The sequence below is a fragment of the Mus caroli genome, chromosome 9 (genome assembly GCF_900094665.2).
Source record: "Mus caroli chromosome 9, CAROLI_EIJ_v1.1, whole genome shotgun sequence".
NCBI classification, from domain to species: Eukaryota; Metazoa; Chordata; class Mammalia; order Rodentia; family Muridae; genus Mus; species Mus caroli.
The window spans coordinates 45241044-45268129 of record NC_034578.1 but is presented as its reverse complement, the minus strand read 5'-3'; the positions used below and the strand labels follow the sequence as shown (position 1 = coordinate 45268129).

At 42.9% G+C, this 27086-nt stretch overlaps 1 protein-coding gene across 5 annotated transcripts in view; it reads right to left on the bottom strand.

The window, feature by feature from the left end:
* Positions 1 to 8365: 8365 nt before the first annotated feature.
* The window catches only part of LOC110302096 (NXPE family member 4), a 42875-nt gene continuing 24154 nt past the window's right edge, over positions 8366 to 27086 (bottom strand). For 2 of the 5 annotated variants that reach the window (XM_029481189.1, XM_029481188.1), the window contains exons 3-9: positions 19232 to 19374; positions 18751 to 18853; positions 17898 to 18000; positions 14934 to 15667; positions 14181 to 14242; positions 11669 to 11875; positions 8366 to 9838 (exon numbers count right to left, since the gene is read on the bottom strand). In XM_029481189.1, coding sequence (XP_029337049.1) covers positions 9303 to 9838; positions 11669 to 11875; positions 14181 to 14242; positions 14934 to 15667; positions 17898 to 17990 — 1632 coding nt within the window. In that variant the 5' untranslated portion in view covers positions 17991 to 18000; positions 18751 to 18853; positions 19232 to 19374 and the 3' untranslated portion in view covers positions 8366 to 9302. The remainder of the gene's footprint in view (positions 9839 to 11668; positions 11876 to 14180; positions 14243 to 14933; positions 15668 to 17897; positions 18001 to 18750; positions 18854 to 19231; positions 19375 to 27086) is intronic. The other 3 variants (XM_029481190.1, XM_021172875.2, XM_029481191.1) reach the window with 3 other exon arrangements.

The window sequence follows — 27086 nt, the reverse complement described above, 5'->3', positions numbered from 1 at the left end:
TGTGTGTGTGTGTATATGTGTATATATGTATATATAATTTAAATTAATTATTTGAGAATTTCATAGCTCATATAATATATTTTTATCAAAGTCACTCCCACAACTTTTAACTCCTTCCAGCCCCCACCCCAGGTTCAGTGCCCCCTCCCTGATCCAGCCCCTCCTCCCCAGTCCAGTTGCCCCTCCCTGGTCCAGCCCCCCTTCCCCAGTCCAGTCCCCCCTCCCTGGTCCAGTCACCCCTTCTCAGTCCAGCTCCCCCTTCCCCGGTCTGCCTCCCCCCCTCCCCATTCTAGTTCCCTCTCCCCGTTCATCTTCCAACTTCATTTCCTGTTTTAAATTTTTGCTTTTCTTTTTTTTATAATGACCTGCTGTGTCACCACCCATGGGTGTGGACCACAGATCAGATTCCTTTCCTCAAAAAACACTCCTTAATTTGTGATATGGGCTGGTAAGACTTTCTTGTTGCCTGTTGATGTTGGCTGACTACATAATTACGCATGTGTGTGTGTGTGTGTGTGTGTGTGTGTGTGTATTCTTTAAAAATAAATTCTCATGGCTAATCTATAGAAATTCTAATGATTTCCTTTTTAGAGGATTTTACAGCAGCACACATTGAAATCAGAGATGACTGTAACTGGGACCTAGCATACAGGATTTGCTCTCTTTCAGTGAATTCTATTTGAGAGAGTTGTCATCTTAAACAAAAGTTTCCTGTTTTTTAACATTGTTGAAATTGAGCTACCTTGAGAGGCTTTTTCTGATTCATCAGGGTAGTTGCATTTTTAGATTTTTTAAAACGCATTTTCAAGAGTGACAGATTACACCAGTGTATTTTCTAAAGTCAAAGCATATGACCACTGCTGGTTGAAATTCAGTTCGGTTATAACATAAATCGCAATTTCAGTATGACCCTCTGGTTGGTGAGAGTACAAATTAATGCAGTTAATTTATGGCACTGTCTTGCTTGCCTGTTGTTTACCTGGACCATAGGTCTACACTGTATGTAGATCATAAAAGATCTATCACTCGGGCTCACACAAAAAGATCCACGAGGAAATTCCAGTATGTGAATAACATGGAGTTTACTGTGAATTATAGAGAACAGTTAAGAAAATCTCCTGGAAAACTTAAATCTAGCATTCAGAAGCCACTCCCTGGGCTCCTCTCAAGGGGAAGCACTCGGCAAAGCAGGGCAAGAATGAAGGTAAGCCTTCTTCACACCGTTCTCCATGTATGTTAAACACACTCACAGAGCACGCATCCAAAGACACAGTTGAGAAAGATGACTCTGCTTTTCTGACTGACTGAAAACAAGCTTCTGTGGAATGGCACCAGTCCAACCAAACTTGATAGTCACTCAGCCCTCAACGCAGGAGGGCTGCCTCTCTTTAGAAAGCTTTCCAGAATAAGTCTAGAGCACACTGATCTTTCTCGCAGTCCAGGGTCCCACGGCCTAGTCCTACATTCCCATCAGGGTCATCCCACATATGAAAAAGCCAAGCTAAGAGTCTGATCAGCTGCAAAGAAACATTGCTGATGCAAACATTTGTTGTGAGGACTTCCCCAGGTGGATGTGACAAAGGTCTGTCTGTTGCCCCCAGTTTGGAGACCAATCCAAAGGCACAATCCCTCCCAGGTCTAAGCGAACTGAGCCTACTGGGGTTACTTACAGACAAGAACACGCGTGACTCAAAGACAGCCACATCAACGAAGCCCGATGCAGCGAGGAGCGTGAGTCTTGGCTCACAGAAGCCGGGGCTCGCCCTGGGGATCTCTGGCCCAACCGGCATGCAGTTCCACCAGACTAACAGCTGTTTAGCGCTTTTATAACCTTTGGAAGGAGGCTTGCAGTCTTGCAGCTTCTGAGACTCTAGAACATTTTTAGATTCTGGTCCCAAGTTTTACGAACCCTTTCTTCTTGGAATTTGAAGAAAACAGATAAGTGATTCTTTGTAGCAGGAAAGAAGACAAAACAAAACCCCCAAAACACACGAACAAAAATCCAAAAGCTCCAAAACCAAATACTGTAGAGAAAACAAAGTATAAATGAAGCACTGGGTGGGAACAGGAAATAAAGGTCTGTCAAAGTCACCTTTGTCCTTTTTGCCTTTGACAGCCTTTTCCCCCACTCGGTGCTCTAGTGGCCGGTGCTCTAGTGGCCGAGACAAGTGGGACACACCCTCCTCTCTCGCCCTATTTCACTTTTCAAAAATAATGCAATTATCAACGAGAGTTTTGTATTTAGCAACAGGGAAAAAGTTTAACCAACAACAGAGAATGGAAAACAAGGGTGAGTCGAGGGGGGGAGAGAAAGAGTAGGGGGAGTGAGGGGGGAGGAAGGGGGAGTGAAGGGGGAGTGAAGGGGGAGGGGGGAGGAGGAGAGAGGGAGGGAAGTAGAGGGAGAGAAAAGAAGAGAGAGAGGGAGAGAGCAAGGGAGGAGGAGGGAGTAAGAGGGAGAGGAAGGAGAGAAGGGAGGGGAGGGAGGGGAGGGAGGGAGGGGAGAACAGATACAGAGATCACAGAAGAAGACTAGATAGAGCACCTGAGAGGCCAGAAGGAACCGAGTTACCACTTTGTTTTCTCTGCATTAAGTTTTTCTTTTCCATTAAGGTTTTTTCCCTCAGGTCATTACAACACCCAAAATAAGGGAGAGGGCAAGAGACCCACTTTGGTAGCAGATTCTAACAACTAGTAGCTGTGTTCCTGTTTGTGGACAGAAGCAAGGGGCCTAATATCTATACTATACCAAAAGGGACCCATGAGCGCTTTAGATCCAGCATGACAGTAGAAAAGGTTACCAAAAAGTAGGGGGCAGGGGGTACCTAGATAAAACTAAAACCTCAAGCCCCTGAGAGCCGTGATTGCCAGCTTTCCTCTGCCTGAGGAGGTATTGGGTGGGTATATGCAATGCCTGCCAATAGTCTTTATTTTTGTTTGCTCTGAGCTATTTTAATTCTTCTGCCTGTGGACTAAAAGAAGTCACCTGCTAGCTGGTACCAGTTATCACCAAGCAGCAAGCTGTCACCTCAGTAGTGAAGCCCATGTGGTCCTTCTGACAGCCTGGTGAGGGGCTAACTTAGTCTCAGCCTCTTAGTCACAGGGACACAGTTGAGGTCTGGGTTGAAGGAGAATTTCAACAACAACAACAACAACAACAAGGATAGAGCTAGTCTCAGCCCTGTAAGTCCTTTAAAAGACTTCTGGAAGAATCCAGGAAGTGAGAAGGGGGTGGGGTGGTCTTTAGGGAATGGGCCAGGAGGAAAATGCCAAGGCCAGTGTAGCCTTGAGCATTACAGGGACCTAGGAAGCAAGGTGATGTAGAGAGAGACACAAGCTCTGGGCTCACCTCAAGAGTGAATAACTTTTATTTTCCCCATTGCTGTTTATATATTGCTTTGCTAGTTACCAGAGAGAGCATTGCAAGCAGAGCTGGGGGAATAGGGCCTTTAGCCCCCTTTTCTTCCTTCTGCACTTTGCTGCCTGTGTGGCTTTGTTTTGTCCCAAGGGCATTCTTCCTTGATTTTATCTAGCACGCTGAAAAGTCACTGAGACACATCTGGGTCAGAGTTTGTGTTTGAGTGGGAGACTGCAGACCATCTCTAAAAACGTAGACACAGGAGGAGGAAAAAGGACAGTAAAATAACAATAAAGGTCTCTGAGGAAGTTGTAAGAAATCAGACCATTAACTATTATCTAAAAAACCCATATGATACATGTAATTGTGTATATAAATATACATATGTAGTTTAAGTTTTCTCATTTGGGCTGACAATGCTCCCTCCAAGAGCTGAAGACCATCTAATAAAAACCCCAATACCAGACATGAGGAGCTCACTTTTGAATTGTTGGTCAGGCCTATCCAAGAGGCTCCCAAAACAGCCAGCCTATTGCTATTGTCCCTGGTTACTCCCCAGAGGCGGAAGATAAATCCCTATCGCTGAAGACACCATGCACTTCAGAGACTGGTCCCAGAGGCTGCTGCACTGGAACTGACTTGAATGTTTCCTTCTGGAGGAAGAATAGCTTTTATAGTACCAGAAGACTCTTTGCAAGCTTCCAAAGGAGAGAGGCAGTCAACAGCCCTACTCATTGATGTCTATGAACTATGACAACAATCAGCATGGCACATTCACCGTAATGGTGCAGTAGTGGCACACACACCTTGGCAGTAACCAACAGTTCTCTGACAGGACTCCAGACGCTCTCAGCAAGAGGGAGACCATGAATCCAAGCTAATGACTCAATGCTGGTGAAGTCATGGATCTTGGAGGAGAACCTACAACCACTACTTTATGAAGCCAGGATAATTCCTAACAATAATCTATAAATATTTGTCTTTATATCCATAGATATGTGTAGTCCTCACCCCTTATTTAATAAAAACAAACCACAAAACAACCAACCAAAAAAACCACTTCTCTCTGTAACAGATGGAGACTATTACAGATAACCACAACCAAATCAAAATGCATAGCTGCTAGAGCCCAAGTTACAGTGGATACATCTACAATACAGATCCCCCTTATTGAAGCTCAGGGAGTTTTCTGTGAGCTTGTTTCTCCTAGAAACATCAAAAGCTGTACTCAGAAAGTCTCACCAACATGACTGCTCAAATGTGAACTAAGCAATGAAGACACCCAGAAAGGGTACATGCCACAGAGGACAGGGATACACCCATGAGGCCCCAACCCTACAGACACAAGTTGCACAGGCAACTCAGCAATGCTGGGAGCAGGGAAAACAGCCTTCCAATTGGTTATCCAATACCAAATGTCAGCCCTGAAAAATCACGTATGAGCAGCACTGTATGGACCAAATACTTAGGAATGTAATAATAGCACCTAGTTAAAAAAAAAAAAAAGGAAGCCATGAATTTGAAAAAGAGAAAGGGGGAATATATGTGATGGTCTGGAGGGAAGACAGGAAGGGAGAGATAATACAATTATATCATGATCTCAAAAATGAAACAAAATGAATAAAGAACTTTTCAAAGCAAGGAATCCTCAACCCATCATCCCTTAAAATTTCTTGAGATGATGTCCCTTCTAGAAAGCCAGCTCAGACAGTCAGCAGGGTCTCAAGCGAGGGAGTGAGGATTGAAAAAGAAAAAGTTAGACAAAATTATCAAGTGACTCCAGCTCGTGCTGAGGCTGAAGCAGCTTTTTTTTTTTTCTCTCTCCAGCCTGCTTTTATATCATTCAAGGCACATCCAAAAAAACTATGGTCAGTTCTTAGATCAAAGACAAAGTAATCAAGCAAAGTAGTAAACAAGGAGATGGCACAAGACGGTAGTCAAGCAGAGTAGTAAGCAAAAGGATCACATGGGATAATAATTAAGTCAAGTAGCAAGTGAAGAGATCACATAAGGTAGAAATTCAGCAAAGCAGTAAGCAAAGCCCCATGGTCACTGTTTCTAATATTTCTACCCGAGCCTCCTTCCTTGTCTGAGCCCAGTGACAAATGCCGAATACGGAGAAGCGGCACCAAAAGCTCTCAACAAACACCTTTCTGCAAGGTAGATAATTTCTATCTCAATTGCCCAACTGAGCTTGAAAAAAAACTATCTCCTCCAACAATCTCTATCTTGTGGTTTGTTCTGGTGTAGGCGGCTGGCAGAAGGATCTTCATGCCCCAAGTGACTCTTGCTCATTCCTCTCCTGCAATGTGTCTTGGGTCTTGGAGGTGGTGACATAGGTTTCTGATTACTTTTTCCATTTATGACTGAGTGTTGGACCACATTAACAGTCACCAGCTATAGCTGTTGTGACTGAGGGAGTGTCTGCAGTAACGACTACCCTCTGCCGAGATGAGTGTTTCCCTCCTTGCTAGACATTCTGATACCACTAGCCATGTATGGACATGAACCACATTTCAGAAAGCAATTTTGCAATGATCCTAGTAGAGATGCAAGTTTTCTAAAGAGACTCTTGTGTCTTTCCTTTTGGCTATGAGACGATTGCGACAAATGCTCCCAAGAAATTGGTGTTTTCCAGGAACCTCATACTGGAATAAGGAAAGGTGGTGTTGGCCAGAGGAAGAGAGTATCTTCTAGAAAACAATTTCATACGGTTCTGACAACTTATCAGCCCACTTTGCATGAGATCCTGATGCCCAGATAGCAATAGGTAGGGCCTTACTGTGACTGGGACTGCTTAGTTGTGCTTACTTATATTGCCCTCTGAATAAACTTAAACCTTGACTTAGGATCCTGAAGATGAAGTGGGATTGAGGTGATGTCACTGAGCCTTTTTGTTCCTTTTTATGGGATCTCTGCTCTCCCTAGCCACAGGTCGTTGCCTTGGCTCATAGTATCAGGAGATTCTTCTTGTGGAGTAGGTCTTAAGTCTAATGAGTACACTGTTTATAGTGGCCATAATAGTCATACCACGATTACACTAGTGGACAGTCCTTTTCTGGCAGGTTGATAATGTCGCATAGACAGTCGCCAGCCAAGCAGAACCACTAGTGAAAATTCTCCCCTGTATCCCATGTAGTATCTTAGTGTGTTATAGAAGTTAGGTATCAGGGAGGCTTCCTTCCCTGGTGATACTTCGGTTGAAGAGGCACAGCGAAACCTGTTCTCAGCCTACCAGCACCAACTCCTGTCCCCTGAATCTCAAAATAGTGTCCCAAGGACCAACCACAGCTACATAGAACAAAGTTTTGTGATTGCAAATCTTAGACCAACTCCTTCATTTGGAAAGCCAAGGCCTAAGGAGGTGACCTGACTTATCCAAAGTCTTAAAAGTGTGGCTTATAACAGGGCCAAAGTCTCTGAACTCAAGCCCAGTGTGTTTCACTCTGTCACTCCTGTTCCTGGAGAGTGAGACTATAGATTCAACTGGAATCTCATGGAGAGAGTTCCTATGGGAGAGTAGAGTCAGGACTTTTGCGATGTTGGAGCCTTGTTTAGTATACTGTTCTATGAGTGTGTGGGATAACCTAGCATGTAAAAACCATCTGGAATGGGTAGTTAGTGGTAGAAAAAGAAATGAAACTCTTTACTCAAAGAGTTCTTCTATAACTCCTTCACCAAAGTATGACATCTTAGTATAACCCTTGATTGCAAACAAAGTGATTTAATTTAAATTTTTATGTGTATTGGGGTTTTGCCTGCATTTACGTCTGTGTATCATGTGTGTTTCTGGTGCCTGTGGAAGCCAGAAGAGAGTATCAGGTCCCCTGTGTAATAGAAACTTTTATTCTCCTGAGGTAATTGTCTCAGAGGCTTACTGCCTCCATCTGCTAACCTAGGCCTGATCCTGGAAGCTTCTAGCCTTCATACAGTATTATCTAGGCCTAGAATATTTTCATCCTATACACTTACTGCTGAATAAGCTCACCCATTCCTAGCTCTTTCTGAATTCTTGCTGTCTGGTCAACTCAGTTGTCCTGGTTCAAACTTCTTTCCACAATAACTGATTCTCTCTTAGCCTCTCCTGAATTGCTCTACTTGGCTTCATATTAGCTTTGACAATATGTTCTAATCTTCTGGCTTCTTCTCATTCTCTGTCTTGTTCTGTTTTTACCTGTTTCTAGCTTGTTCTCTCTCTGTAACTTGTCTCTGCACAACTATCCCGGTAAAACTGTCTTCTTCTCTCTCTGCCTCTGCACCGCTCTTTTAAGTAGCTACCATTTCCTCTTTCTTCCTTTGAGGTTGAATATATCCTATTTTGTCAAATCTTTCTCTGATTCATCACTTTGTCTGCCACTCAACTAGACATCACTTTCAAACATGGCTGCTTCCTTCTACAAACTGACGTTACCTTCCTTTTTTGGGATTAAAGTTGTATACTAAGGGTACGGCTGTATTCCAGTCAAAGGGATTAAAGGTGTATAATAAGGTCTGAGTAACACCACACTAGAAACAGGGTTTTTTTCCCCCCAGTAACTAACACACCCTTTCAATCTACAGTGTCATCAAATATCTTGCAACATCCCTGGAAATTGAACCACTATGTGTGTGTGTGAGTGCTGGAAATCAATCCTGGGTCCTCTGGGAGAGCAACAAGTAACCCCTGAGCCATCTCTTTAACCACCTTTCTTCGTTTTAAAAGGTATAGTTTAGGGTCAGTGAGCCTGATAACCTGAGTTCAATTATTGGGGTCAACATGGTGGAAGGAGAGAACTGAGTCCTAAATATTGTTTTATGACCCCCACTTGTACACTGTGGCATATATCTCCTCTCCAAATAAATAAAGATAATATAGAACTACAAAAGATATAGACAGGCAGTGGAGGTGCACGCCTTTAATCCCAGCACTTGGGATCCAGAGGCAGGCTAGCCTGCTTCTACACAGTGAGTTACAGGACAGTCAGGGCTACACCGAGAAACCCTGTCTTGCAAAACAAACAACAAACACAAAAAGGAAATATAAAGAATATAATTTATAATATACTTATGAAAAGCAAACTATAAATTTGTATTTAATATATAAAAGTAAAATCACTAAAATACTTTGCATTATTAATTCTTATTTTAATGTTTTTCATTTAGAAATTTTATTTTTATTTGTTATAAAATTGGTGTACAAAATATCAGGTTTCAAGATGGTGTTTTGGACATATTTTGCTTTTGTTTATCCAAAATCTTATATCCAAAAAATCTGGAAAACCTAGAAGAAAGATAAATTTCTAAATGCATTTGGCCTATCAAAGTTAAACCTAGAAAATAGAAACAATTTAAACAGAACTGTAATAAGCAAAGAGATTGAAGCAGTTATTAAAAGTCTCTCTCCAAAACCAGCCCATACCTGGACAGATTAAGTGCTGAATACCATGAAACTTTAAAAGAAAATCTAATCAAAACATGTCTCAAAACCTTCCACAAATTACAACCAGGAGAAATACAACCCAAGTCATTTTTTTTTTTGAAGTCTGTATTGGCCTGATGTCAAACTCTGAGACATGACCAAGGAAGTACAGATCAATTTTCCTGATTAACATGGATGAAAAATTATCAACAAAATATTTACAAATTGAATCAAATACCTTTTAAGAATTTTATCAAAATTACTTCATTGTTCTGAACTCACAGCAACAGCACAGGAATCCTAACTTCCAATCAGCAAAGAGCAATGTGGCTCTCATAAAAAAATGTGGACCTTCCATTGACTCTTTTGGGCTTCAATTTTGAGCAGAAGGCCAGTGTGTGAATGCCTTGTTAAGATGAAGTAGGTGGACCATATGGACCATTATACAGATTATGTCCTTGGATTAACTGGGGCATCCTGGCACTTGGCACAGCTGCAGGATTCACTGTATCTTTTAAGTTTAAAGAGTGACTTTCAAAGTTATGTTTGCTAGCAAATATAGTTTAAGAATATATTAATTTGACTTCTAACTACATCCTCTGGTGGGTGGACATTGTTTATGCCATATGCAACTGTCATGTCCCAGGCATCAATGACACCCACATTGAGATCCTGGAAAATATCCTTTAAGGCAAGATACTGGGTGTAACCATGGAAGTCACTAAACCTCTCCACATCGCTGTTCAGCTCTCTGGTGTTTTCTGTTTTGAGGACCACCATAGTGTCCGGGCTTCTCAGGAGAAGACGCTGAAGAGCTTTGTGAACATTGAGGGCCCTTCGGATAAAAAGATCAATGGGAAAGGGTCTGAAATGCTGGCCCAGAGAAATGACGATGACTGTGTTTTTCTCTCCTCCAGTTCTGTCAATTATCCGTGCAATGTTCTCTATTTCTTTGACAGAGTAGATCAATGACCCGATAAGAGGGTAACCATGTTTTTGCCACTGGATGCTGATTTTCTCATCCAAGTCGACGGCAAGTTGGCGTTGCAGTTTCCCACTCTCATGCAGGTCCACAGATCTCAGTGCTGACAGCAAACAGGCAACCCCAAAACAAAAGGAGAATATGGTTACAAAGATCAATTAGCCACAAACACAGGAGTAAAGAGCTGGTGTTTCGAGTCTATAAACTTACCATATCTGACTAAGGAGTGGTTTTGAAAATTACTCTAATGATCGAAAGTGCTTCATGATGAGGTACTTTGCCCTTCTTCAGTCATTCAGACTGGATTATATGGGAATGACTTTGGCATTTAATTCTGCTTCCCTGGAAGACGATGTGAACAGCTGTATACATGCTGTGTTGTGTAGAAGTTGCTAACTCTGCCCTAACCTTGTCTGAGGATAGATAGGAAAGGGTACTGATGTGTGCAAAATGAATCTAAGCAAACCTCTGTAATGACTCTAGGAATCTAAGTCTGTATTCTACGTTCTTCTATGGGAACTATGAATGGAATAGCACCAAGTATCTCATTTACAAGAGGGACAGTAATACGATCCCTCATTTGTGATGTCTTTACAAAGCATTTGTTTAGACTGATGCAGCCATTTGCCTCAATGATATTCATGTGTGTGTGTGTGTGTGTGTGTGTGTGTGTGTGTCTGTGATATGGTAGAAAGTAAAGACAAGATGTCAAATTACCCAAGATTATAGTTTGCGATTGAACAAGCATGTAAAATCCACCCCCTTGAGGGTTCTTGAGGAAAATAATCTAATTCAGACACCTCTGAAAATAACAAAATAAGTGCAGTGTGAACAGGACAAGACAAAGTCCTACTGTGTTTCACTGTGCCAACCAGATCCCCATCGGAACAGCAAACTCTTCTCCCGCTACAGCTTCTGAGAAAATATGCAGTGTGCGATCACAGTGCTGTGTACTGTGCTGTGCACTGCCATAGCGGGGAAGGGCTGGGCTGGAAGTCTTCAGCCAATGACTGAGGCTACAAAAGAGACATGCCCGAGACTCGCTGGGGGCAAGTGGTACAACTACTCACTTCATTGCTTCCCACTAACTTCAGTTCGCTTTTCCAAAGCACACCCTGGCTACAGAATTTAATGTTGTATGAAATATACAAGAGATGTCTTCCCACTACAGCAGCTGTGCTGAGCAGGAGGACCACTCAGACCTCAGAATGCTCCATTTGCCTAAGGGGGGGGGCTATGGTATCAAACTATGAGATGGTAAAGGTTGTCACTAGAGTCTCAATTTTGTTGCTGAGAGAACGTAATGAGGAGCTGACTGTTTACCTGCTGTCATGGTCTAACATGCCCTCTCTGCTGGGAATACTTTTGTAACTTAGAGCCCAAGCCCTACCAAGTTCACCTTTCCCTTGAGAGGATCAGTTTATTAAATATTGGAGACCACAAGATGGGCCTTATATCAAGGCCAGTATGGAGACATAGGCTCAACCTTGCATCCAGTGACAAGAGCCAGGGCCCAAAGATGTATTCAGGCCAGAAGTGATGATTTAATATGTGGTTTAACTCAGGTGGGATATGACATTCTGGCAAATCTTGCCTTCGTGAACACAGCACTGAAACTAGGGTTCTTACAGCAAGAGTCTAGCTCCAACTCTACACTATTGTGATCAGAGTTCCAATTGCTGTTGCTTTCTGGCACTTCCTGTGTGTTAGTGTGCCTGAAATACTCTCCAGCCATTACTTTATTTCATTCTAAACTAACACTAGGGGTAATGAACATTGTTCTAGGGAATGATAATAACATTTTGTGAATAATGCTGGTGGTTTGTGCTTAACAACTACGGTAAAGAAGAGGCACCTCCTGTATTTTTTTTTCTCCCTTGAAATAGAAACATAGTTTCTGAAAGAGCCTTGAATAGCTTATACTGACACATACTGTTGACTTTGCTTTTGAAGTATTCCATCCACTGGCGGATTGTGGAATCACCCATTAGGTGGATAAATTTTCCTCTCAGGCAGTCTTTCATTTTGATTGGAGCCAGACTGCAGGAGGCAGGAGTCCATGCGTTTTTCCAGACGTGCCCACTAGGGATTGCAGATACCATCCCGAGCTTGCATTTCTCCTTCACTGGAGCTGCGTCTGCTAAGGAATCAGAAAGATAGGTCTTCTAAAACACCAGGTCTATTCGTCTGTGATTATAAAGTGCCTTCCATCTTTTTCAAAGAGCCCGTTGGATAGGCGTGTATATGGAGGTGACAATGAAAAGTTTATTAAAGAATTTTTAGAGTGGAGTATTTATTCTCAGTAAAACTTTCCTCTGATGTGTGTCTTCTAACTGATACCCGTTAGTGTTAATTATGAAGCTGTGACATTCTGACAGGGTTAAAAAACGACATAGTCTCATAGCTGACCCAGACTATTTACTTTGAGAGAACAGATCTGACAGGATGGTTTTCAAATGACATACAATCTAAAGCCAGGACATAAGTCAGATATAAAATTATAAGTCTTTTAAGCTAGGACATTTGACATTGTTCTATCCTAATGACAAATATGATAGACTAGCTGTTAGGTCTATCTTGTACCTTATAAATTACAAAATGATAATAGTTGTGCTCAATTTATATTTTGAAAGAAAAGTTTTTTTTTGGTTTTATTTCATTTTTATTTAAATAGAAAGGATGATATGTGTCGGGATTTTCTCTGTCCATTCACACTAAAATATTAGGACAGCAAGAGGCCTGTGATTGGACAGGGAAAGAGAGGTGGAGCTAAGAGTTACAGAGGCAGAGAGCATCTCAGGAGAGAGGAAGAGGCCAAGATAAAAAACAGACAAACAGGAAAACAACAACAACAACAACAACAAAACAACAACAACAACAACAACAACCATGAACCATCATGGCTTTAATTAGCCACAGGTAGTTATGATATTAAAAGATAAAATAATTAAGATATTTGTTTAATCTAGGTGGGCAGCTTTTATTGTTATCAACTGGTTCTGAAATTATTGTTTTGACATCTTGTGAATTGAGAATTTATTGATACATAAATCTGTTTGGTTAATTATAAACTTCTAGAGTTTTGTTTTTGCTAGGTTGACGGGTGTTGTGACAGCTGACCTTGGGGTGGATGGTCACTGTGGGGGCTCGATAGAAAGGTGCGGGTGGCAGGAGAGCAAGAGTTGGCGGTTTTCTTTTTTAATAGTTCCCAAAACATGAAACGACATGGGTTTTTTCCTCTCAGAATACAAAAGGCCTTACAAAGTAAAATTTAAGTGTTTGATGGCCTTGTCATGAGACTGACTTCATCAATTCTTGTATAGGTGGAGAACGAACGCATAATGACTATCCCACTACTATTTTATCCCACTTTGTGTCAGAGATTGTCACATGATCTCGGTGTCTAAAATGTCATCATTAAATTATGAACTCTGAGATAAAGGCAGGATGAACTTGGCTTAGAAATTGTCCCTGTGCATCGATGTGTTCTGGAGAGTAGCCTGGCGGTCCAAGGAGGACCATAACTTCAATTGTAGTCACTGAGTAATACAAAGAATGGGGGCCTAGGATGGTGAGGGAGCAGATCTGGGGTTGCAATTATTCATCACTCCAAAAGGATGTTAGTATCTTAACAACTTCTCTCTCTCTTTCCCTCTGTAAGTCTGTCTCTCTGTGTCTTTGAGACAGGGTCTAATGTAGCCTAGGCTTGCCTTTAACTTGCTATGCAGCTGAGGATGGTCTTGAATACTTCATCTTCCTGCCTCTATGCAGGGTCTGACAATCATAGTTGTGTGTTTATGTGGGGCTGGGGGTGGGTGGGTCCAGCCTTGGGCTTTTTGCATGCTGGGTAAGCATTACATATCACTTCTGCAATCAGAAACACACTTTCCTTCAATGGAAAGGTTTTCAGTGGAACACTGTCTTAGCAATTAGCAAGCTTTTCATGGCGAACCTAGCGAGACAAAGATACTGCTGCCCCAAGTCACTTTAGTTAGGTGGGGTTTGTGAGCTGCTCAGAGTAAAAACACAATGCAAGAACAAGTAGTGAATACCCACGTGGAAGTTCTTCTTTGTTAAAAAAAAATGTCTTCAAAAACTGAGAGAAGCATGGTGTAAGTTGGTATTAGGGATGGCGGTCGATGTCACATTGGAGACATCATAAGTGATATCCCAAGGAAGGATGTGAAGAGGGTAGGGGAGGATGAGGAACTAGGTAAAGTCTTAGATGGGCAGGTGACCTTCAGCCTGATGAGCAGATTGCTGACAGGTGTGGCTGCTAAAGCACCTAGCCAAAGTTCTAGTGATCACACTCATTTGCTCATTCATGGACTTTGTGCCTTGGCCCGCCTTACAAGAACTGAGACAGTGACCAAGTCCAACAGAAAGGGAAGGACCTTTAAATAGGTTCAGTGTTACTCATCCCCCGCCAGCACAGGACCACTTACTGTTGCATTTGGAGACACTAATCACATTGGATTTTCCCATAATCTCCACAGCTATATTTGACCTTAAAGAGACAAACACAGAAATTAATACACAGTGGCTTCAACTCAGACAAAGCTGCCGATCCCAGATTGGCTAGTCCTTCTGTGAGTTCTCAGTGATAATCCAACTTTCCCATCTAGAATTTCAGGCCACTTAGTAAGTTTCTATTTATTCATTTCTTGGTCCATAGTAGACAGGGACCCAGAGTATGCGTGCAAGGCAGTGCATGGAGACACAGAATGTATTAGAACACACACACACACACACACACACACACACACACACACACACACACACACGGATACTTCTCATTCTTTTCGTTTTTACTTAACACATGTTTTGGGGTTCATCAATAAGGATTACCTATCCTAAAGGTCTGAGGACTCAGGCTGGAGAGATGGCTCAGTGGTTAAGAGCACTGACTGCTCTTCCAGAGGTCCTGAGTTCAATTCCCAGCAACCACATGGTGGTTCACAACCATCTGTAATGGGATCTAATACCCTCTTTTGGTGTGTCTGAATATAAATAAATAAATTTTAAAAATAAAAGTCAGAGGGCTCTTGGAGAATGGATACTAACTGCGAATGAATTCCTTGCTCCCTTCTCATAAAGGAGCTCTTCTCATAGAGTCCTAAGTTAGTGTGCTTAGAATACATTCCCTGCAGACTAAATTACCACTTCTGCCTCGAAAATGTGAAATGGTACTTATTTACCTTTCAAAGAGGCTCCTTTCTTGCTGGCTAAGATAGGAAACGTTCTTGTTCTTCGACTGCATGTAGGTGAGGGCTGCGCAGGGCACATTTGGAGGCTTCACACAGTAGAAAGCTTCTTGGTCCTGGGCATCCAGATACTGGCACAGCTCGACACTTGAATTTAGAACCAGGGCACATTCGGTGTGGACCTGAGAAGCACCACTGACAAACTGGCCTGAGAAGATGACTCTGTCGTAGCCCTGTTTCCTTGCTCTCCAGAGAGCTGACACCCCTTCACTGGGGTGCATGAGCAGGATAGACAGGGAGACCGGGCCCTCCCAGAACAGAGTGAAGCTGATGAGGTAGGTGCCATTGTTGAAGTCTGTCACCTTTCCAGAAGCTCCTGCCTTCAGGGCTGGGGAGAATATCCTGGCCCTCAGGAAGTCCCCACCATACCCCTTCCTGTTTCCTAGGTGGTCTCTAGCCTCTACCAGGATGTCCAGCTGGTCCCCTACACAGTATGTATCTCGAGGGTTGAGGATGGTGGCTGTACTGTGTGTGGCGCTTGTGGTGTAGTTGAGGTGGGTGAAGGGTCTGGGAGGGATCTGTTTGTCTAGTTTCTCCAGGACCTCCCTGATTCTCAGTTCTGTCTCTTTTGGTGAAACTGGTAGGTTCAGAGGCACTGCAGGGCATGAGGGTCCCATGACCAAGTTCCAGCGATTGAAGGACACAGGCAAATTGAACATGGTCCGTAGCTAATGGGCAAGAAGTAGAATAGAGAACAAAGAAAAAAGTTGCTATTTAATGTAACAAGTTTTGGTAGGTTAACAAACTTTTGTTTTCTATAGACCAATGAGAGGTACAGAAATCTTATATGCCTGATACTTTGTGGTCATAAAATTTCACACACAGGCAGCTTTGTTTAAAAACTGTCAGTATTACTCTGCTTTCCAATGACTTATTTTGGAAAGCCCATTCAACCCCAAATAGCTAGAATCATCTTCAAAATGGTGGTGATGTGAGGCTGCAAAAATTTCCTTGCAGTCAAGAGTTCTTGCTGCTCCTAAACAGAACCCGAGTTCAATTTCCCATGGCTAACAACCACTTGTAACTCCAGCTCCAGGTGATCTGACACAATCTCCGGTCTCTATTAGCCCTGCACTCACATAGCTGTGCATCTGTTTTGCCAACTCACTGTCAGGTGCCTTAAATGGTTGTTTTGAGGACTGTGGAATAACACGATGTGCTGAATAATTTTATATCAACTTGACACAAACTTCAGTTTTGAGCCTCAGTTCCATAGAGCAGGCTGTACATAAGCCTGTGGGGCATTTTCTTAATTAGTGATTGATGTGGGAAGGCTCAGTCCATGGTGGGTGGAGTCATCCCTGGGCTGGTGGTTCTGAGTTCTATAAGAAAGAAAGCTAAGCAAGCCATGTAGAGCAAGCCGGTAAGTAACATCCCTCCATGGCCTCTGCATCAGCTCCTGCCTCCAGGTTCCTGCCCTGTTTGAGTTCCTAACCTGATTCCCTTCAGTGATGAACTATGATGTGGAAGTGTGAGCCCAATAAACCCTTTCTTTCCCAACTTGCTTTTGGTCATGGTGTTTTTCGCCACAGCAATAGACACCCTAACTAGGACATATGGGGGCATTAGAAAAGCATTGAGCACATGGCAGATACTTATTTGGATTGTCTCTATTGTTTGAAAAGATATTTAAAAATATTCAAGCGTGTCAAATGAAGCAATGATAATGGATCATTGTCATCAGTCACTAATTAGAATCTTTGGTAAAGTCAAAGTATTTTGCATGAGTCCAATTCTTGTGTAGATAATAATGATAACCTATGACCAAAAATATTTGTAATAAGGCAATTCCCTAAGAGCAGTGAGACCTGAAGCTGGACAGCTCCAAGTGTGATCTCAGCTTGAGCTGTAGCGTCAGAGAAGGGCTAACCAGTGCTACAGAGTGAAACCATGTATCAAAATACAAAACAAAATCCTGCAGACAAACACATAAAAGCAACTAGCCACCAGCAACAAAACCTCAACTCCAAAGCTGAGAAGCAACCAATGGAAGAGGGAAATCAAACAGCAGCAGCAACAAAGCCTACAGCTCCACACTGAAACATAAGCCTTACAAAAAACAGCTGTGAGGTCAGAAACTGCACACAGTCGGAAACAGCACACAAATGTTTGAATAGATATTTAGACAGCCTGGTACTGGAGGGGGGAAAACACTTGCCATTCACAATTATAGACAGTGTTTAAAAGGCAGGCCTGTTTCAGTACATAGAAATGAACACATTCCTTCTTCAGACGCTTCCACAAAGCAGGTGCAAGCACAGGATGTGGATGACGTGAGACAGTAACACATTCACATGCAAGCAGCCAAGGTCTGTGCAAGCACACACACACACACACACACACACGCAGACACACACAGACACTCATACACAGACTCAGACACACACAGACACACACACAAACACACAGACACACACAGACACACACGCAGACACACATACACAGACTCAGACACACACACAGACACACACACACACACAGACACACATACATAGACTCAGACACACACAGAGACACACACAGAGACACACACAGACACACACACACGCAGACACACATACACAGACTCAGACACACAGACACACACACACAGACACACACAGACACACATACACAGACTCAGACACACACAGACAGACACACACAGACACGCACACACACAGACACACACACACACACAGACACACACACACACACACACATGACTGTCTTATAAAGCTTTCCACCCCTCATGATTTCCTATCTGTGAGAAGTATCCTCTGCCCCGCATGCATCCCACCTTACACACGAAGGTTTGTAAATCCCTTTCCTCAGACATTGCTGTGTTAAACACTGTGAGCTACATCGGTTTCTAGGCACACAATTTCAAACAAAACAGGAAATGAGATCAACTCCTACCTTCACAGGGTTTCTGAAAACTGTAAAAGAGACCCAGAAGATGACTATAAAAAGCAGCATCCACAGTGACTTACGACTGGCCAGCGTTTTCATGGTTCAAATCCTACAAGACAATTACAGAAGTTTATCACAAGACGAAACAGGAAGTTTTTCATGCAAAAGAGTCACAGCCCTAGATTACTTTGCTCCTTAATTATTCCCAAGGTGACATCTTGGTCCTCCGGGCTTCCCCTTCCACTACCTCCAGCTTCAGTCACTCTGTTAGCTATCAGCTTAGAGCCTACTACCAGCCAAGACACCAAGAACAGGAAGTAGGCAGGACACTTTACGGATTCTTAATTCTTTACAAACATTGACTCTAAGAACTACGTGAACTTCTAGTAGAAGCTAGTCCACCAGCCTTCATATGATCCCTTCCCCATATTGCTAGTTTTTCTGGCACCTCTCAGCCTTAAAAAGAAATACATTAAAACTCATATGTATTGCTTTCTTTATAAATTTTTTGAAGCTTTAGGCAGTCCCCCCTCCCCGTGCCTATCCTTCCCCCTGTGCCTACACCCCCCCCTGCCCCCAGTTAATATGGACATTTGTCTTTGATCTGAAATTCTGAGTTTGTTTCTGTAGGTTTGATAACCCGGGTAGGGATACTGGTCAGCATAGAGATAGTGGATGTCAGCCCAGGATTGTAAGAAAAACGTATCATTTTGCTTGAATACCAATCTTACAAAACTTTCTACTTCTCAAAACTTTCTTCTTAGAAGCACCCCCTGTCCTGGATCCCAGTTTAGACACCAAAGGATTCAGCACCCAGGAACGAATATTGCCCCCCTCTCAACCCCAGTGATTTTCATACCTTTAATCTAAAGGCTCGTTTTGGTCTCATTTCAAGAAACTGGGTGAGCTTGGTGGAGAGCCTGCTTCTGTGGCCAGGGCAGTGCTACCAGTGTACAGCTTTCCTGCACCAAAACATAGCACAGGTACAAGCTGCAGGGCAGAGGGAACGAGCTACTTTCCAGGGGGACTCATGCCCTTCACCCTAAGCAGGAATCTGGTTGACAAACTGCAGTGACCAAGTCAAGCAGGGTCTGAAATGAAGGACAGAATACTCTGCACAGCACATGGAGTGGTCGCAATGGACTGAAACATCAGGGGGTTTGAGTCTGACAAGCAGACAGTAAATACTCCCATGGAAGGTTGAACCCCTATCTGAGCCTTGCTTTGAAGATCCATGAAAATGCACGTTATCTTGTAAACGGTACATGCTGGGCAGAAACAGGGATTGAAGGGGAACCCTCTCAAATATAATGGAGAGCAAATGGTAACAGTGACCATACCTCAGACCAAGCGGAGGACGGAGTCACATGTTCCAAAGCAATTGGATTTGTGTTCTTGTTCTGATAGAGTCCCAGGAAGAGCAGGTAGGTGCTTCAGACACATGCATAGGGCCCATAGGAAACAGCAGTTGGGCTTGTGGGGCCTGTTAATAATAAAATAAATCATTAAACAATAGCTCTGCCACATTCCTTCTACTGTTATAGCTCATAGCTACTTGATTTATTGTTCCTCGACCTGGCAAAAACATCTTGCTGTTAAACTCTGTCCCAGAGCCTCATGGACTTTAGAGATTCCCCTAGCCTCTTTGCCTCTTGTCCCAGCCTATCAGCTTAAAGGTCAGACAGTGATGCTTTGTCTCGATTGCTTAAGTGTTGTAAATGTGGCAAATGCACCTCTTCCTTGTTTTCCCTCTGTAAAAACTGGTTTCCGAGGACTGCCTTGGGTGGCAGCTTTGGATTCCAAGTCCTGATACCAGACTGAGGTTGGTGTCTGAGTGCTTTGTGTGGCTATTCCTGGACCCTAACAGGGCCCCTTTCAGAAATCTTGCTTACATGGCCCTTTCTAAGAGCTTACGTGAATTGGAACAGATCACCAAGCTTCCCATCTTCTTGCTGTTTTAGGTTTTTTTTGTTTTTTTTTTTAGAGTCAGGCTAGCCTCAGACTCCAGTTATTGTCACTTTACCTGCCTAATCTTAACAACAACAAAACAAAACAACATAAACCCCAACAAGCTAGATTCTCTCAGAAAGAAAATGAAGACTTTTCAGCATGCTAGTCATGTTCTAGCAAATGGTGGCTCACGCCTTTAATCCCAGCACTTGGGAGGCAGAGGCAGGTGGATTTCTGAGTTCAAGGCCAGCCTGATCTACAAAAGTGAGTTCCAGGACAGTCAGGGCTATACAGAGAAACCCTGTCTCGAAAAACAAAAACAAAAACAAAACAAAAAAGTTCTAGCAAATGAATGGTAACAATACCTGGCTTCCATAGGATGACTTTTGACTTTATGTAGCTGGGTCTGGATCCCTCAACTGGGCTCTAAAGGAGTCAATAAAAAGGGAATATTTGCAGTGGTTTTGGTTCAGCTGCTCCTGGGAAGGCAGGTGGCAACCACTTCCCAAGATTCCAGGTCCCATGAGCCATTACAGATTTAATGGGCTTTAGTCATATAGACATTGGCAATGTTAACTGACATTAGTTTTATGAGACAGGCATACTAGGTCTTCCTGGCTCCATGAGTAAAGAGAGAATTTTAATCATTTATCAAGGTCATCAAGTGTGGTCCAAAACAAGGTGAATCCCAGGTCCCTGTTTTCATGATTTCTGTCATGCAGAGCACTTTCTACACTCAAACGTACATGACATGAGCAAGTTCAGGTTGCTCCCAGGGACTGCTTATTTATTGCCATTATGCTTAAAAAGTCTCTATCTCTGCATCCTTATGGCTCTATCTTGCCCTAGCATCTCCTGTATTCACCCTCTTCTTCTCTGATTCCTAGAAGCCATGAGGAAGCTCCTCTGCCTTCATGGCCTGGCACACGCCAGACCCAGAGATATGGGCCCAAGTGAGTATGAACCAATGGATTAGAAGAAAAGTTTCCTTGATCCACTTAGACTTGAGCTTTGTACAAGGAGATAAGAATGGATCAATTTACCTTCTTCTACATGCTGACTGCCAGTGGAACCAGCACCATTTGTTGAAAATGCTGTCTTCTTTCCACTGGATGGTTTTAGCTCCCTTGTCAAAGATCAAGTGACCATAGGGGTGTGGGTTCATTTTTGGGTCTTCAATTCTATTCTATTGATCTACCTATCTGTCGCAGTACCAATACCATGCAGTTTTTTATCACAATTGCTCTGTAGTACAGCTTGAGGTCAGGCATGGTGATTCCACCTGAGGTTCTTTATTGTTGAGAAGAGTTTTTGCTATCCTAGGTTTTTGTTATTCCAGATGAATTTGCAAATTGGCCTTTCTAACTTGGTGAAGAATTGAGTTGGAATTTTGATGGGAATTGCATTGAATCTGTAGATTGCTTTTGGCAGGATATAGCCATTTTTACTATATTAATCCCGCCAATCCATGAGCATGGGAGATCTTTCTATCTTCTGAGATCTTCTTCAATTTCTTTCTTCAGACACTTGACTGCTTGTGGACGTTGTACATCGTGGTGCGGAGCCTAGTGCGCACCACGATGTACAACGTCCACAAGCAGCAAGGTATTTTATATTATTTGTGACTATTGTGAAGGGTGTAAGGGTGTTCTTCTCCAAATTTCTTTCTCAACCTGTTTATCCTTTGTGTAGAGAAAGGCCACTGATTTGTTTGAGTTAATTTTATATCGAGCTACTTCACTGAAGTTGTTTATCGGGTTTAGGAGTTCTCTGGTGGAATTTTTGGGATCACTTATATATACTATCATACGATCTGCAAATAGTGATATTTTGGCTTCCTCCTTTTCTTTTTTTTTTTTTTTTTTTTTTTTTTTTTTTGGTTTTTTGAGACAGGGTTTCTTTGTATAGCCCTGGCTGTCCTGGAACTCACTTTGTAGACCAGGCTGGCCTCGAACTCAGAAATCCGCCTGCCTCTACCAGGCGTGGTGGCGCATGCCTTTAATCCCAGCACTCGGGAGGCTTCTTCCTTTTCAATTTGTATCCCTTTGATCTCCTTTTGTCGTCTAATTGCTCTGGGTAGGACTTCAAGTACTATATTCAATAGATAGGGAGAGAGTGGGCAGCCTTGTCTAGTCCCTGATTTTAGTGGGATTGCTTCCAGTTTCTCTCCACTTAGTTTGATGTTGGCTACTGGAAAACCAGAGACACTGAAACTTATAGAGGAGAAAGTGGGGAAGAGCCTCGAAGATATGGGCACATGGTAAAGATTCCTGAACAGAACAGCAATGGCTTGTGCTTGTGCTGTAAGATCAAGAATCAACAAATGGGACCTCATAAAATTGCAAAGCTTCTGCAAGGCAAAGGACACTGTCAATAACACAAAACGGCAACGAACCAATTGGGAAAAGATCTTTACCAATCCTAAATCCGTTAGGGGGCTAATATCCAATATATATAAAGAACTCAAGAAGTAAGACTCCAAAAAACCAAATAACCCTATTAAAAATGGGGTACAGAGCTAAACAAAGAATTCTCAACTGAGGAATACTGAAGGGCTGAGAAGCACCTTAAAAAATGTTCAACACCCTTAGTCATCAGCGAAATGCAAATCAAAACAACCCTGAGATTCCACCTCACACCCGTCAGAATAGCTAAGATCAAAGCTCAGGTGACAGCAGATGCTGGTGAGAATGTGGAAAAAGAGGGACACTCCTCCATTGCTGGTGGGATTGCAAGCTGTTTCAACCACTCTGGAAATCAGTCTGACGGTTCCTCAGAAAATTGGACATAGTACTACCTGAGGATCCACTAATAACACTCCTGGGCATAAACCCAGAAGATGCTCCAACTTGTAAAAAGGACACATGCTCCACTATGTTCATAGCAGCCTTATTTATAATAGCAAGAAGCTGGAAAGAACCCAGATGTTCCTCAAAAGAGGAATGGATACAGAAAATATGGTACATTTATACAATGGAGTACTACTCAGCTATTAAAAACAATGAATTCATGACATTTTTAGACAAATGGATAGATCTGGAGGATATCATCCTAAGTGAGGTAACCTAATCACAAAAGTACACACATGATATGCACTCACTGATAAGTGGATATTATTAGCCCAGAACTCAGAATACCCAAGATACAATTTTTCAAAACACATGAAAATCAAGAAGGAAGACCGAAGTGTGGATACTTTGATCCTTCTTAGAAGGAGGGGACAAAATACCCATGGAAGGAGTTACAGAGACAAAGTTTGGAGCAGAGACTGAAGGAATGACCATCCAGAAACTGCCCCACCTGGGGATCCATCCCATAAACAACCACCAAACTCAGGCACTATTGCAGATGCCAACAAGAGCTTGATGACAGGAACCTGATATAGCTGTCTCCTGAGAGGCTCTGCCAGTGCCTGACTAATACAGAAGTGGATGCTCACAGTTATCCATTGGACAGAGCACAGGGTCCCCAATGAAGGAGCTAGAGAAAGTACCCAAGGAGCTGAAGGGGTTTGCAGCCCCATAGGAGGAACAACAATATGAACTAACCAGTAACCCCAGAGCTCCCTGGGACTAAACCACCAATCAAAGAAAACACATGCAGAGACTCACGGCTCTAGCTGCATATGTAGCTGAGGATGGCCTAGTCGGTCATCAATGGGAGGAGAGGCCCTTGGTCCTGTGAAGATTCTATGCCCCAGTATAGGGGAATACCAGGGCCAGGAATGGGAGTGGGTGGGTTGAGGAGCAGGGCGAGGGAGGAGAGGATAAGGGATTTTCAGAGGGGAAACTAGGAAAGGGAATAACATTTTAAATGTAAATAAAGAAAATATCTAATAAAAAAGAAAAGTTTCCTCCTTCAAGTTCTTGTGTCAAGCATTTTATCATAGCAGCAACACCCCAGAGTAACTAATACAGAAATTTCAGGGAGAAGAATGTTAGCTCTTGAATTCTCAAATGTGTGAAGCTCAAAATTACACAAAGCCAGCTGTATATGTTCCACATGAGTCATCATGTTGTTTGTGATGACATTTCATCTCCTATGAATCCAGGATATGAGGCCAGGAGGTCTACATGGCTTTTGTTTCAACTCCGTGAACTTAGAAAAGTTCAATATTCACAGCATGCGTCTTGGGCTTTCTCTCATTCTGGAAAGGTCTCTTAACCCCCTAAGCATGTAGATGGATCTGCTTGTTCAGAATGTGATGTGGTTGGTTTCTTGAACAACTCTCAAGGATCCTGGCACCTCAGGAGGCGAGTGTGAACACCTAGACATCTGTTCAATCTTGGATCAAACTTTATATGTGGGTTTGCTTGGTTATCCCCAAGATAAAAGAGGAGGTATTTAACTTTAGAAGTTCTAAGAAGCCTTGTTTGTCCTTGGGGAGTGCCTTGGGGAGTTCTTTGCCACTCAGGGCTTTTTAGTTATGTAATTATAAAATAAGTGCATGCCTCTTTTCTTGAAGAAAATATGGGCTAATGTGGAACCACTTGGATGCAGATGTTAACAACATGCATCCCATTCTGGAATATAAAAAGATGCGTAGTTTAAAGTGCAGTGTTTCTCCACAGGACTTATCACTTCTCTCAGGATGACTTTGTCTGGCTCATAATGTGGAATCAAATCTCTCCTTTTGTGAAAGTTATTGCTGCTGTCCTTCAAAGAACCCTGCAGGGAAGTCCTACTCTTACTTAGCTGGCTGTTCATGGCTGATTAGAATGAAGATTTAGACCTGCAGGAAGAAGAAATACAGGCCCGATGGCCCAGGCAGCTCCGGCTGGTGCAGACTATAGAGACAAATGGATTAGGTTTCTCCTGCCTGGTCTGGGCCTGGGCTTTTGAAGTCTGGGATTTGTATTATTTGCAACTGAGCAAACACTGTCTTGGAAAGTCCTGGAGATGGGTTATTGTCTTTTAGAAGCCCTGGAGCAGCCAGGCCCCTACTTAAGAGATGTAGACTTGACCTCAAGGAAATAGTGTCTGCTGCCATTTCTAGAAAGCCCTCCACCCTAGGCTTGGAGGACATTCCAGTTTCCGACTGTCGTGATGATAAAATGCTCTGACCAAAAGCACTGTCACATGGGCCGGGGGTGGGGGTGGGGGGGTGGTACTGTTTCCTCTTACATTCGTAGTGTGTGTCCATCACTGAGGAAAGTCAACACAGGAAGGAAAGCAGAAGCCTGGAGGTGGGAACCACTTTTTGCTGGCTCACTCTCTGGCTCCTTCCTTGCCTTCTCAAGCAGCTTTTGCATGTTGCAAGGACCACCTGCCTAGGGATGGTGGCCCCCACAGTAGGACCCGCCACAACATCAGTTAATAACACAACTCCTCCATAGGCACGCCTATAATCTGATCTGGTCAATCCCTCATTGTTTTTTGTTTGTTTGTTTGTTTGTTTGTTTTTTCTCTAAGATGACTCTAGGCTGTGTCAAGTTCACAAAGTTAAGTAGGACAGAAGGCCCTAGGTTTTAGAGGCAGGATCCTGGACACCACTTTGGACTGGAGTACAAATGAGGAAGATTCTGAAATTCTCTTCTTGTTAAAGGACGAGCTCTGTCCAGGGAGATGCAGTAACAACCCAGTCTGGGTTCCGAGTCTTCAAGTGGAAACGCTACTAGAGCTATGGAATTATTTTTTTGCTTTATAGTATCTTTTTGATAACATCAGACTGATAGTTGCAGACTCTTACTTGCAATTATAACCCTAAATAAAAAACGAGGCAGTCAACAAGAGGCTGAGCATGATGGCACGTGCTTCAATGGCAGTATGGCCTCTGTAGGAGGCACAGAGGTCTGAGTGCTCACAGAGGTGGAATGGACAGGGAAGGATGTACTTTCTAGCCTGATGACCTTTGTGTTATCTGTGTGCCCTGAGATTTCCTGGCGTTGAAAAGCAATGACCCTCTTCTAAGATACAGCACTACCTGTTAGAAAATGCATCAGAATGATCTAAAGGTGTGAGTGAAACAGAGAAAACCTCTAGGTCAAGGTAGACTCCATTCCAAATACTGTATATAGATAAGGAGTCAAAGACTTTGGTACACTGAGGGCAAGCACAATGATTGCAGTTTTAAGTCCAGTCCAGTTCCTGCATACATTAACCCAGCTCCCCACACTAACGACCTAACACTAGGAAACACATGTACATTTAAACCATAATTGTTTGGTTTAGGAAAAGAGCTGACAAAGATTATCCTTTAGGATTGAGCTTGTTAGGAGAGTGGGCCTTGTAACCATGAAGCCTTGAGGTGGAAAAGCAATTAGAAAGGAAGGAACATCCTACCAGAGATAGTACGACAGGGTCCCAAAGGGATACTGAGGCTTCTCTCCAACTTCCAGAGGACACTTGGTGTGACTATGGTTCAGAAGTAAGGGTGCCTGTCACCAAGGTTGCCACCCAGTTCAGTTCCCCAGGACCTATACTAATGAAAGGAAGTAACCAACTCCTGAAGGTTGCCCTCTGACCTCTACACACGCACTGTAGCACATATGTAATGTGTACATACGTAATGCACAAAATGTAACAACAAACAAAAATAAACCTGGAAAAGAGCTTTGTGAAGAGAGGTAGATGAAAAAAGTCAGGAGAAGATAAACACATAGACAGTGTGGTGAGGGCAGGAGGAAGGGAGGGAGGGAGGAAGGAAAGGAGGGAAGAAGGAAAGGAGGGGAGGAGGGAGGGAAGGAGGGGAAGAGGGAGGGAAGGAGAAGAGGAAGGAGGGAAGAAGGAAAGGAGGAAGGAAGGAGGAGAGGAAGGGAGGAGGGAGGAAGGGAAGGAGGAGGAGGGAAGTAAGATGGGAGGAAGAGAGATAAAAAGGAGAGGGGGGATGTTCTATGACCATATAATAATAATAAGTCACTCAAGTCTATTCTATTTTGTACAAAATGTACTAATTTCAATCCAAAAATGAAACGTGTAGAAAGGTAGAGGAGAAAATGAGACATTCTTCATATGATGTGGGGCAAATAACAGGTCCAGATCCAGCTATGTCATGGAGATGGGAATTTTCTAGCAGAAAGTTAAAAATCACTTTATAATCCCACTAAAATCAGGGACTAGACAAGGCTGCCCACTTTCTCTCTCCCTATTTAATATAGTACTTGAAGTCCTAGCCAGAGCAATTCAACAACAAAAGGAGATCAAGGAGATACAAATTGGAAAGGAAGAAGTCAAAATATCACTATTTGCAGATGATATGATAGTATATATAAGTGACCCCAAAAATTCCACCAGAGAACTACTACA